The sequence below is a fragment of the Ictalurus furcatus genome, chromosome 5 (assembly GCF_023375685.1).
Source record: "Ictalurus furcatus strain D&B chromosome 5, Billie_1.0, whole genome shotgun sequence".
NCBI lineage: Eukaryota > Metazoa > Chordata > Actinopteri > Siluriformes > Ictaluridae > Ictalurus > Ictalurus furcatus.
The window spans coordinates 8,686,864-8,700,945 of record NC_071259.1 but is presented as its reverse complement, the minus strand read 5'-3'; the positions used below and the strand labels follow the sequence as shown (position 1 = coordinate 8,700,945).

Genomic DNA, 14,082 nt, shown 5'->3' with positions numbered 1-14,082 from the left:
CACGCAGGAAGTGGGTCAGCTGAAGAAGTCATCTGCGCAGGCCGAGGCTGATGTCATGGGAAAGTCATGCTAAGGGAAGCCAGAACGGATGAACACCGATGACTATGAACGCGAAAACAAGGCTCTGTAATAGACGAGATACTGTACTGGTAAAGCGGATTCAGAAAGCGTGAATGTCTAGAGAGGAAACGAAAGATGAGTGTGCAGTGTCGCACTGAGTGGATTTGAGCATAACCACCTACAGTTTGTGGCTCGTGTTCCCTTATTCTGTCGCTCTAATTTGCAGGGATGCCATAATCACACTTTTTTGTTGTTGTTGGTTGGAGTGATTACTTACCCACTTCTTACACATCTGCTGTGTATAAGCTGTTTTTACCTCCGTAGTCGATGCGTTCTCTTTGACGGAAGCGATTCTATATGGTATATAATAGGATGAAATGTGGGATGTGTATCACATTCTTTAGTCAGCTCTTTATCTAGGGAAAATAAAAGTGTGATTATACAGCATGGTTATGCGAATAGCGGTAAGTGTGTTTGTGAGAGGCAGAGAGAGAATGTAAACCTACCCCATTCACGCTGTATCCAGTTTATTATTCCGTGGCTGTGTGTTAGAGAGCAAGAGAAATCAATAAGGATTTTTTTTCCTCCCTCTTTCCTTGTGCTTTTTAAAATGTTAATCCGTGCCTTGTTACTTATTGACACAATTTTGGTCAATAAGTATTTTGGAGATCAAGGCAGGTCAGTGCTCACACACACTCACATGCCCTCTGATAGTGTGTGTAAAAATATTTAAGGGGGAGCGGGGTGAAGAAAAGAGCGCGAAATTAGGGCTGTCACGAAAAAAAAAACCCCCTATGTTCATAGTATTGAAATGTTAGTAATTATTTATTCAAAGGCAAAAAAAATAATAACTCAAGGTTATTATTGTGTGGTGTGGTGTTCTTGTCAGCTTTTTGGTTACATGTCATTTATACCATACTAATTTCCTTTTAAAAAAAAAAAAAAAAAAGTGTACTGTTTTTCCCGTTGTAGTCAATGTACCTCAAGGACTGCTGTTTTCTAAGTTCTGAGATTCTTTTCTGCTCACCGTGGTTAAAGAGTAGAGTGGTTATTTGAGTTACTGTAGCCTTGCTGTTAGTGTAACCCTGTCTGGCATGTCTCTCGTCAACGAGACGTTTGTGCCCACAGATCCAGCGCTCACCGGGTCTTTATTTGTTTGTGTTTCCTGCATCGTTTGTGTGTAAACTCCTTGAAACTGTTGCGTGTGAAAATCCGAGGAAATCTGTAGTTTCTGAAATACTCAAACCGACATGCACAAGTCCAAGAGGTCACGTTTTTCCCTTTTCCGATGTTTGATGTAAACATTAACTGACGCTCTTGACCTGCGTGTGTGTGATTTTTATGCATTGCGCTGCTGCCACAGTATTGGCTCATTGGATAATTGCATGAATGTACAGGTGTTCCTATTAAAGTGAACAGTAACTGCATGGGGTATTGAATATTGCCTCATCAAGATTGGCTCGGCTTGACTCTACTGCTAATGTGCTGTTTAGTGAAAAATGCTTGCTTTCGAACAAATCGAATGGATTTGACTTGCAGACGTACGTGTAAAAGAGTGAAGGAGAGAATGCCAGTGTTCCATGTGAGGCAAAGACGCATGAGGGAGGTAAACCACACACACACGTTCTCCTGCACATGCAGACATGCCGACCTTCATCTTTCGTTTTACGTAAGTAGCACTAACAGGGCAGGCTTCTCAGCTATACAATGTATTTATTTCCTAAATTGACCACGTTATCAGAATTCGATGATCCGTCCTGTCGGTTAGCATGGCCTCTGACTTCCAAACAATTTCTGGAAAGTTGTTATCTCTAGCAAATCAATCATAATTGAATAAATCATAACACACAGCAGTGTATCAACGTCCAGGAGCAAAGTCCTGTGTGGAACGAGTTATGCACAGAGCATGCTGGAACAGGCGCAGTGGATAGACTTCCTGGAAAGGTCTTCTGCTTCAGGCTTAAACATGCCCATGCAGTATTTCATTACAGTGGCGCTGTGTACATTGTGTGTGTGTGTGTGTGTGTGTGTGTGTGTGTGTATGCATGTGAGGGAGAGAGAGGAGACTCTCCTCTGCAGAATACCGGAGCTGCAATGCAGAGGCTGCTCAATAGTCAGCTGTTAACTCTTTCATTCCCTCCTTGCTTTATCTCTTCCTTAGTCAAGATGTTGGATGGTCAAGCATAGTCAAGCATTACAGCTAAAATGATCATCATAATTGTTTTATTTACTATTGAATCACAATTCGGACTTAATTATACATCCATTTTACGAGCTACAGTGTGATATTGCACTTGCCCAGAGTGCATGCTTTCCCCAATGCCCCCCCCCCCCATTTTACTATGATAATCATATATTCCTTCAAGCATATTATAAGCGCTCGTGTACATAACGCTGCTCAGTTAGCTATGGTATACTGTACATTTACATTCATTTGAGAAGCCAAATTTACCATCACGATTAAAAAGCTCTAGTCGTCATGATTGTGTGTTGTGGCCTTAATGATTTTTTTTAATTTAGTAGGCTTACACCTAAATTTTGGGCCTAAATCTTACATTCAATCCATTGTTGTTGCTTTCTGAAAATGTCATGGTGTGAGGGAAAGTGGAACTTGAATCTGGGTTGTGTATTTCAAAACTAGATCAAATGTCAAGCTCTGAGCTGTTGCAAAAACAAACAAAAGAAGTGATCTTAAAGAAGATATAAACGCTGGATAAATATCCAAGATGCATGTGCGTATGAGATTATAGAGCTAAACTTCCAAACTCACTGTTGTGTACAACAATTGTACAAAAGTCAGTTGTGTTGTGGACGTCAGCGACTTCAAACGCGGCCCACATCAAAGCTGTTCAGCTCACCACAGAGCCACCATTTTCTCCCATGATTCGGATTCTTCTCGTTTCTTCCCTTTATCTGTTATTCGTAAACATATGGCAGGGACGGACATGTCATAAGTTAATTAGCTAGCCCTCTGAGAAAGCATTGTCCGTTTTCAATGTAATAACAAACTAAAAGTGCAATAATACAGATTAAGCGAAATGGCCGAGTATACACCGATCAGCCATAACATTAATATTGTGTAGATTCCCCTTTTGCCACCAAAACAGCTCTGATCCATTGAGTCATGGCCTCCACAAGTCCTCTGAAGGTGTGCTGAGGTATCTGGTACCAAAACATTAGCAGCAGATCCTCTGTTCTGTAAGTTGCAAGGTGGGGCCTCCGTGGATCAGATTTATTTGTCCAGCACATCCCACAGATACTCGATCAGATTGAGATCTGGGAAATTTGTGACCACTGCATACCTGGAACACCCCACGAGAAGTGCCATTTTTGAGATCCTCTTTGACACAGTCATCTAGCCATCGCAGTTTGGCTCAGATCCTTACACTTGCCCATTTTTCCTGTTTCCAACACATCAACTTCAAGAACTGACTGTTCACTTCCTGCCTAATATATCCCACCCCTTGACACTGTAACGAGATAATCATTGTTATTCACTTCACCTGTCAGTGGTTTTAATGTTATGGCTGACTGTTATTATTATTATTATTATAATTTTTTTTTTAACAGTTTGTATTCTAGCACACTGAGATTATAATCTTGACAAAAAGACAGCAATTCGTTGGCCAGCATTTCAGCTATGTTCAGTCCTCGCGTATCTCATTTGCATCTTTATTTTCTCTCAAGACTGTTATTTATAGGAGGAGACTAATGAAAGCTTTGCATTGAAATTTTTTTTCTGCATACCTGTGTGTTCCTGATTCTGATCAAATGAATACTTTCGCTGCAATGTAAACGGATGTCCCTTACGACGTAAATGCAGCCAAAGTGGTTGTGTTATGTTTCAAAAATTAATCATCATTTCTCATTTATTCAATGCCCGAGGTCTGAAAAAGTCCATTTAAAAAAAAAGAATGTTTGCTGATAAACAGCTAGTGTGACTGGGCCTTAATTAGAGGGCACAGCAAAGTCGTCCAAGTTCTGGCCAAGTTTGCGCAAGACCTGAACAAAACATGCACGTGTTTCATTAATCTCGTGGCTGCAGTCCAAGTCTGAGAGGTTAGATTACAGGACGTTTGTGATCGCAGTGTTCTGGGGGTAGGACACAGGTCAGATTTTGTGTTGGTCTAATCAAGATCGGAGGTTTGTTAGAAACTGATTTATTCTTCGGTGAGAGCTGGGGCACTTGAGAGTGGTCGTATCCCAATCACCCCCCCAACCCCCCCCCCCCCCCCGGATTGCACCACAACAACTGATATTTTTTTCTCTTTGTGTAAGGAGGTCAGCTAACGAGTGAAATTAGCCGGTGGTTGAAAAGATTGTCTGCAAGTTCTGATGGTTCACACAGATACTTGTTTCTGCTTGGATTTAAGGAATCCCCCACCCTGATGCTTTCAATTAAATATGACTATGTAGAGTTTTTGTAATGTGTTGGTTGGTGCTGAAATTTTGTAAATGTCTCAGGGGTACATTGCCAGTGTATTTACACTAGTGTAGGAAGGGGGGGGGGTCAGCAATCTGAAACAAAATGGATAATTTCGCTGTTGGCTCCTAAATTCAAACAAGCACGCATTTTGTTTCTCATTCACCATTTTCCAATGACGTCCAGGGTCATATTAATGAGAAATATAAATAGTTGAGACAACAAATGTTGGACTCGTAGATCCAGAATGCAGCGCAGCTATACATCACAGAGACTTGGTATTAGCGTGAAAGTCTTGGCAGCTTTGGAGCCTAACCAAGCATGCTTTCTTTCCTCAGGCGTTCGGACAGGCTCACTCCAACCAGAGGAAAGTGGCAGCTGATGGCGAGAGTCGGGAGGAATCTCTGCTCCAGGAGTCGGCATGTAAGGAGGCGTACTACGAGCAGCGTGTGCAGGAGCTACAGACCGAGCTCAGGCAGGCACGTAACGCCCTCACCAACACGCTGTCGGAGAACGAGCGCCTGTCTACCATCACCCAGGAGCTCAGGGAGGTAAGACATACTATTGCGTGCAAGGTCACACACTCGCATGCGCGCTGTAGTCGCAGCAGCGTAACGTCTCATATGAACGTGAAGCGCATTAATTTTAAACATGCATGCTAAATGAAAATGCATGATAGAATTCTGAGCTGTATGAGATTCTTTGACTTTTCACCCCAACAGATTTCTTCAGAAACAGCTGCACTGTGATGGTCTGTTGGTATGATATGTCTAACAGACATGCAGTAATTAGTGGCTAAGTGCACATAGGCAGGTGTTATTACCAGCCATAGATGGTCAAAGTGATTGTAATCCAGATAACCTCCAATGTTATTCGAGTGCCATCGTTCTGGAATCCCCAGCGGCCATCGGTTTGTCCTGCCGCCGCATGGCCTCTCTCAGTATCTGATCTGGCAACCATTGACGTACTCTCATGCCAGGCATGATGCCAGCTTTGCCCTTTGTTCTATGACCTGACACCAGTGGAATCCACTTACACACCAACGTCCATATACGCTCTTGTGCAAGCACGAATTAATTACTCACTAATCACCTCCCAGTGTTCTGAAACTCTTTCAACTTGTTGTAATAGAGCACATCATTTGCTCTCGTGCATCTCTGTCTATAAGGAACAAAGAGTTGTCCTTTGAGTGGATCTAGTAGTCAGTATCGTGAAAGGCTTTCAGCCGTAAAAGTACAAAAAAGGTAGATTGGGCAAATCCTATTTTGTGATGTGAAATGAAAAGATTCAGCCATTGTTTCGCAATTAAATCGTCAATCTTCTTTCATTTTGGCATATCGGATTTAACGGATTAAGGATCCTCTGTGAAAATTTGAAAGAAAATCCCTTTTCCAGGCTTTACGTTTTCTTAATGAGGGCCACAAATCACATTTCAAGCATCATGTTGTCTGTCAGGTTGAGGGACTTGCTTCTCATTTAAAAAACGAAAAAACAAAACCACATCATCTCCATACAAGGCCGCAAATCGCTCCTTCCTTAGAGTCGCGACTTTAGAGAAGTATGTGATTTGCCTTCAGTATGCTGCTCAGATTCAGCAGCAGTTGCGGTTTAACTATCAGAAGTGATCAAACTGATCAACTTTCTTTAACATTTCTGTCAACCTACATCTAGACCTATTCAAAAATATATATATATAAATATGCGCACACATACATGGTTCCACTTCATCCCTTCATGTTCCTCGTAACACATGTGACTACTCAGGTGACAGATCAGATGTGTAGCTCAGACTTTACTCCATGGGCTTTACTCCTTTACAGGCTCGGAGTCGGATTTAGAGGCGTAGACGTTTAAAGGAGTAGTGCCGTGGTATAGCACGTGCAGGGCGGTCATTCCTCTTCAGCCCCTGAACGCACGCTGCATGTTTCCACGTGCACGACTGATTGAAGTCTAACATGGATCTGCTTGTAGGAGGAGGAGCTGGATCACAAGACATTGAAATGATAAGGTTCTGTGTGGATAAACAGATATCAGTGATTAAAGTTTAGATACAGATCCCTTCCGAAACTATTGGAATGGCAAGGCCAATTCATTTGGTTGTGCTATACACCAAAGACAAAAGATAGGTTCGAGATCGAAAAAGATGGATATGAGATGAAAGTTTAGGAGTTCAGCTTTTATTTCCTGGTATTTACTATACATCTTACTGCTGATGATTGGTTTGCATCTTATGGAATGGTCTCTATATTTCTGCTTTCGAAGTCTTCTTCAAGCGGTAAATTGTGATACCTTCACCCTGTAGAGGTTGTTTTTGGGTTTTTCCTCACAGCTCTTCAGTCATCAGCTGCTGCTGTTGTTTTCCTGGGCTGACCCATTCGGTGTTTGTTGTACACCAGTGGTTTCTTTCTTTTTCAGAACATTCCAAATTGTTGTATTGGATATGCGCAATGTTTGTGCAATGCCTCTGAATGATTTTCCCTCTTTTCTCAGCTTCAAAAAGGCTTGCTTTTCTCCCATAGACAACTCTCTGGTCTTCATGTTGGCTTATCATTTTTAACAGCAAATGCAGTTTTCACAGGTGAAACTGAAGGTAAAAACCAAGAGTATATGTTCAGAGTTAAACATCTGGTTAACAAGAAACACCTGTCAGTCACATGTTCCAATATTTGTGCTCGCCTACAAATTGGGTGGTCTGATACAAAATGTGCTACGTCCTATGTTGTTTAACACATCTACATATAAATACCAGGAAATAAAATCTGAAATTCTAAACTCTTCTCATATTCATCTTTTGATCTCAAACCCAAACGTCTTCAGTCTACAGCAAAAACAAATGAATTGGCCTTGCTGTTCCAATAGTTTCAGAGGGGACTGTATCTTAGCTTGGCAATACTTTGGTAGTGTGATCCCTATTTGAGGATTACATTTAAAGTGCTTCAAATCCTGAGACAGTTTGATCTAATGTTGAACACAATTAGCTTTTTCCATCACTATCAATTGATAAGTAGGTGATAAACAAGATTTTATAACTCATTAAAAAGAGTATCCTCTGTAGACGTCTCTGAGCATTGTCTGTAAGATAGCGTGGGGTAATTTTTAAAAGCAGATTGCAGATCATTTGCACTGCAAGTTTTATTTTTGGATGAATTTTCATATTGGAACCTGACAGATACGTTTTATATGACGGCACATTGTGAAGCGTTTTATTCCTCTGTCAGCAAATTTGTATTTACTTAGTCACCTAAGCCAAGCAAGGTACTTCCTGTTGTCATTCATCTTGTATAAAGTCCTTCCCTCACCAGACTTATCTATCTATCTATTAATTAATTTCCCTTGAAGTTAATAAGACAAAAGAAATGCAGCTTGTCATCTTACCTAGAAACTGGAAACCCCTTCATTCTGTGTTCCCGTGTCAGAAAACCTAAAAGTGCAATATTACCTCTGACTGTTAGGAAGCTCTGACACTGGAGACTCCTTCCATCAATGCTAAGTAAACATCTGCTCACAGAAAACGTCACCAAATCAGCATTTAATCATTTATTTTTTGACCATTTTAAGTCCCTGTGTGAGAAATGATAAAGTTTGGAAAGAGCGCATTTATATTAAGCTTTCAGCTAGAGCTGCTGTTATTGAAAATGATTCAACATGTAAAGGCCTGTGGTGTTCGGTTTTAGCTCGGATAGTCCTGTAAGATTATAAGCGCCTAAAACTGCTGCATTAAAGTTAAACCTCTAGCTAGGTAAGTAAATTAGTACCGGTTAAAACAGTCATCAGAAACAAACATCACAATTGATTTTAGAGTGAATTGTAGCTACTGGACCATGGACTTTTATAATTAATGATGATTTTAAATTGTCAGGTATTTAATTATGCTTAAATTTACTCTCATACCCGTGAGCTGCCAACCACACCAAAAACTTGCACACAGCTTGACTTGTTGCCAGGAGGCCGTTATAAAAAGAGGGCTAATTGGTTGGCTGGTGGGAGGTGAGAGAGAGAGGGAGAGAGGTGGGTGTAAATTTTCTGCTGTTTTTTTTTTTTTAATTGCAGCTACATATCCTAGCACAGTAAGTGTGTGTGTGCGAAAGGCTTTTCTTAAATCTGCCATAGAGCAGGAGAGAAAGAAACAAACAAAGAAAAATGGATGAAGCTAGTTTAACTGCAAAAATTTATTTATTTTTTGCAATTATTTGGGTCTTTTTAATTAATTATTTAAATTTTAATCTGGAATTTAGTTTATCAGACTAAAGCAGTTAATTAAGGAATAATTTCACTCAAAATTCTAATTTTGATTTCTAATAAGAGAAGGATAATGAACTAGTTCCTATTAGCATCATGCTGTTATTAATATAGGATGGATAAAATATTCCTTTAAGGCAGATACAGTGGAGTCTGTGTGTATGTTAGTGTGTGTGTGTGTGTGTGTGCGCGCATGTGTAGGAGGAAGAAGACCTTAAAATAACTGTTATTTCTACAGGTCCCATTTAAAAAGAGACACAAGACTTAATCCAGCCAAGCTTTGGTTAAATGTATATACATACACATGAGCTCTGTCACTGAATGCTGGTTTATCTTTCATTCAATTACAGTGGTTCAAAGACTTTGACATCGCGGCAATAATTAAAGGCTGCGCTCAATGACTGCGTAGCTTTCAGAGCTGAATCAGTGCACCCGCTGTAACTCTGAACCTAATGGGCTGCTAATGTGCACAAGCACAAAGATTTATTCTTTAGATTTATTCTTTAGCAATAGAATTTACATCCAATTGTTTATAGAAGTTTGCAGCACAGCACATCCAAGGCGTACACGCATGGTATAGCGATGTACCATTAACTCCCTGATAACGTCAAAGATGCCAAACGTCAGTGAAACTTGTTCAGTTTATGTCTCAGTTGTTGAATATTTTATCTTAATAGAAATATTTATACATATTAAGAAATTTACTGGAAATAAAATCAGTTGAATGTGAGAGATGTTTTCTTTTTTTTTGCCATGTAAGTGTGCGTGTATGTGTGTGTGTGTGTGTGTGTGTATGTATATATATATATATATATATATATATATATATATATATATATGTATGTATGTATGTATGTGTGTGTGTGTGTGTGTGTGTGTGTGTATAGATAGATAGATAGATAGATATAAAGTACAGTCACGTGCAGATAAAAACTGTTATTTTTACAGAATCATATGTACATCCCTAGAGATATGTCTGTGCTTGGCTTGCATCTAAATACACACCAACCGTAGCGACAGACACACACAGAGCTTAGCTGTCTTAACTGAATCTCATTCAGCTGCAGGGCTGAATCTTGTCATGACCTTCAGGTCGTATTACAGCATCAGTGTCCATCAGGAGTTTATAACAGCAAACTTCTCCGTCCATCTCTCACACACCAATCCAAGCAAATTACTTTCACTCTCTCCTTCAACATGCTTTGTTATTCTTTCTGTTTTATGTTGAAACAAAACAGTGGGTGCTAAATTAGTCTGTCCAGGTTCAGCATTTCCTTCTGACTACACATATTTATTATTTTTGAGCTGCTGCAGTGACGACTGTTGCGTGTACAGGCGTGTGCATGTGTTCCTCAGTGATTGCAGGTATCCGCTAGAGAGAATTAATGACCTGGAGGCAGTATTATTAACACTGTTTGTTTTTTTTTCCTTTTTTTTTTTTCTTTTCTTCAAAGCAACCCCTAGCTAGAAGACACAGCTGAGACAGAGATGGAGAGATGGCAAGAAAGAGACGGAGAGGGAGGAGTGATAGAAACCAGGTCAAAGGAAAAATGTGTTAAATCGATGGACAGGAGGCAAGCGGTGGGGGATGGTGTGAGTCACAGAGCCAGAGGGAAGGAGAGAAGGAAAGAGAGAGACAGGGAAAGCGCTAGGGAGAGATGGGGGAGGGGTGTTATGGTTGTTCTGTCATATCTGTGATCTCTGTCTCATTTTGCCTGGAAGACCCAATAATTTTGTGATGTGGAAACACACGGCACAGAATTCTTATTATATCGAATTATTATTATGATTAGATTTAAATTGCAGTCAGATGACTGCATGAAACTAAAGGAAATCTCTAAAACCTTGACCATAGAACACCTGCAGATGATTAAAAAAAACAGTTGAGTTATAAATGGTGGCTTTTTACAAGTGTATAGCCGATGCTTTCTCTCATAGCACTCCCACTGAATGTCATGATATAAAAGAGCACAACCTGGATGCTGTTACTGACTGAAAGTCCCCATTTTAGGGAATTAACATACCATGGAAACATTTGTCCCTTCACATAAATTGCATACTAGAGTATTGCTGTTACTTTGCACAGTCAACCAAAAATGTATGATGTTCCATTGATTTGCTCGCCTTTCTAGATGCAATCGTTTTAGCTCCACTATGTTATTGCACTTAGAGGTAGAAAATAGGAACAGCAACCTGTGGCGGCTAGTCAATAGGGGGCGCTGGGGTGCTGCCCCGTCAAATTATCCAGAGAAGAAGGCTGCTTAAACATAAGTTAAATAGATATTGCAAAATAATTATGAAATAAACTTCTTTTGATGTACTATTCATCTGGTAAACATGTTAGCATTTATTAAAAAATCTAAATTGTATTTCGATCATATCTGTGTGCAGGGTGCCAGCCAAATGAGTGTGTATGTAGGTCCTTGAATGTTTGAAAAGCAGGTGACTTGAGGCTGCTCTCTAATTGGCTTGATTGTCCTCGGGGCGCAGCTCATTGCACCCCAGACACTCCCACTTTTGTCGTTAGCGAGTCGATATAGTTTTTCTATTTTTTGACCTCATGTGATTGGACCGTTCTCAACGACTCTCTTACTCGCTACTGCAAGAGATTTTAACAGCGTAGAAGTGGGTGCAACATTTCTTCCAGAAGAAAGAAAATTTGGTTTTATCTTTACAAAAAAAAAACCCTCTCACAAGGCGCTCAAATGAAGAAAAAAAGCATAAGGGCGTTTGGACCAGATCGACCCATCTTAGAAATTCAGCAGCAGTTTCTCCGGCACTTGTTATGGCAAAAGTAGTTAGCTAGTTGGATGAGATGCAAGTCATGCATATTATTTAAATTGTTTGCTGTTTCAAAATCCTAGTACCGGGGGTACTTAAACATATTTCTGAAAAATGCAAATGGCATGAAAACCGCCACTGACTGCACCGCTCAATAATAGAAGTCCGTTGGGGCAGGAATCAGTCTGCTCCATACTTAAGGGAGAAGCAGAAGACAGGACAGTCAGTGACAGTTTTACCAAACTGGGACAGTTTAAAAATGTTCCATGGCCGTCAGGATCTTGTTTTATAGCAAATAAGTGGAGACAGTGTGTCCATGATGTAGAACCATTTCTATTGTAAGATATTCCAAAGATTGGAAGAAAGAAAGGGATTATGAAGTGGCTAAAGTCTGTACATCAGAAATGCACATGCACTACGGCGCCCTTGTTTTCCATGCAAAGGCTAAGAGAACGAAGAAAAATGTTTCCCTTTTCCAGTGCCCAGATAATTTTTTTTGTATGCTAGTTTCAGGTCTTTTGAGTGGTTTTTGAGATGTAGCTGGGCTGGAAATTTTGCTAAAACCTGGAAACCCTGGTTAATGGGGACAGGAAACACACCTGCTCTATCGCACACAACTTTGAACATAGGTATGTCTAAAACGAACATAAAACCAGCTGCTAGACTGGATGCCTGATGACTCGATGTTGTGGACTTTCAATTGCCTATTATGGGGTTACTCTATAAAAAATTTTTTTTAAATAATCACTCGAGAGTACCCTATAGTACAAGTCAAGTGTGATAGCCTCTTTACTTAATTTTGTTTGCAGCCACGTTGTTTTTAATACCCTGTCCAAATGAAATCTATGGTCATGAGCTGCTGCTGGTGCTGTCAAATATAAAAGTAATCCTAAACCACAGCCTCAGTCATCATGCCCATCAAAGATGTACACAGAGATATACAGCACTGCATGTTTGAAAATGGTAATGTATTTAAAAAAAAATAGACCCAGCAAGGGGTCTTGTGATTTTTCTTTCCTAAATGTGTTATGCTAATGTGGAACCCCCAAGACTCGAGGTCTAAATTACAACCACACGGTTCTGTATGCGCCTGCCTCTAGATAGGTCCCGGTCACTTGCCTGTGCAATTATCATTCATCTTTTACTGACATGCCTATATGCCTCCAATCATATCGTTACTAAGGTGACGACCTTTGCTTTTTGCCAGGAAATGGCAGCTCTCACTCGTTATCAAGTTATCTCTCCTCCATCTTGCACAAATGTAGCCAGCCATATCCACAATTCCTTTGGGCCTTTATTCTTGAATAGGACCCAGGTTGTGAGGTCATGGCCCTGCTTTGCATCCTGATTGGTCTGGGTGAAGCTGTGGTTCATTTTAATTGGTGTTAAATATTTATTAAGGAACACCAGTGGGAACCAGCCATATCTGGGCTTGAACAAAAGGAGCTAAGAGGTAAAGAGCAGTGCGTTGTTATTATTATGACCTGCAGAGAAAATGTGCAGTAATACTGATGTTATGTTTTTGCCCATCATGAGTCCCATACCGTGAAACTCTTTGTCAAGCGGAGTGACCGCTCCATATTTCTTTTTTTTTCTCTTTCCCAATCTTTCTCTCACTTGTACCCTCAACCAAGACCAAATAAAAAGCATTCAATTTAATGAACTAGCTATGTAGTCTGTGTTTAATCACTTCACAAGCCTGAGACTCGTATTTTATGGCTCTTTCAAAGTCAAGAACCTTGTAAAAAATTGTGTACTTTCCAAAAAATTTGAGATCATGATCGTGTTCTAAAGAGACTAAGCTATTGAAACAGTGTTCCTAAAATAACCGGACAGCATTAAATATTTAAAGAGCTGGGATCACTGGGCTTTTTTTCTTCTTTTTATTTCAGCGATATATTATATATCTCTTTCCTGTTATGGTTTCCAGTAATCTATGTTTCCTATCATTTATAAGCTTAAATTAATCAATCCCAATAGTCCAATCAAGCTTATTATTTATTCAATTTGCTAACACAACCAGAAAAAAAGAAAATGTTTTATATTCTTAGTCTAGACTAATGTTCCTGAGATTGGTGCTCACATGTTGGGTGACTTCTTGCCGAATGGCAGTCTCCAGATCCCACCAGCTCTAATTCCCTCCCTGTCTTATTTGGAAGTCTCCAATTGGTGGATTTACCCAATGTCATGACAACTGTAAAATAGCTGGGATTACACCAGCTTAGTAGAAATGGGCAGGGCTGCCTAGAACTTGAGCTGATGTGTAGCTTGGTGTCTGAGACATCTGTATATGATGCAAGAAAATACCTCCCACATTTGGATATATCCCCTGTCTGATAAGGAGGTGTGATGGAGAAAAGAGAGATGGAGAGTGGGATAAGGAAAAAGAGGTAACATGACAAATGAAAGCTTAAAAGGTCAGACGGTCTATGAATGAAGAGGTACACTAGAGCAAAGGAGGAAAGAATAAATGTCACAAAGTAATACAGCATGGTTCGTCAGCTGGTCGACTGCAGCCCAGATGTATAACCCCAATTCCGAAACAGTATGGAAAATGCAATAAAACAAAGTCATTTGAA

At 40.1% G+C, this 14,082-nt stretch overlaps 1 protein-coding gene across 2 annotated transcripts in view; it reads left to right on the top strand.

The window, feature by feature from the left end:
* The window catches only part of zgc:171572 (protein bicaudal D homolog 2), a 50,715-nt gene that overhangs the window by 14,746 nt on the left and 21,887 nt on the right, over positions 1-14,082 (top strand). For both annotated transcript variants that reach the window (XM_053624626.1, XM_053624625.1), the window contains exon 2: positions 4,822-5,034. In XM_053624626.1, the coding sequence (XP_053480601.1) occupies positions 4,822-5,034 (213 nt within the window). The remainder of the gene's footprint in view (positions 1-4,821; positions 5,035-14,082) is intronic.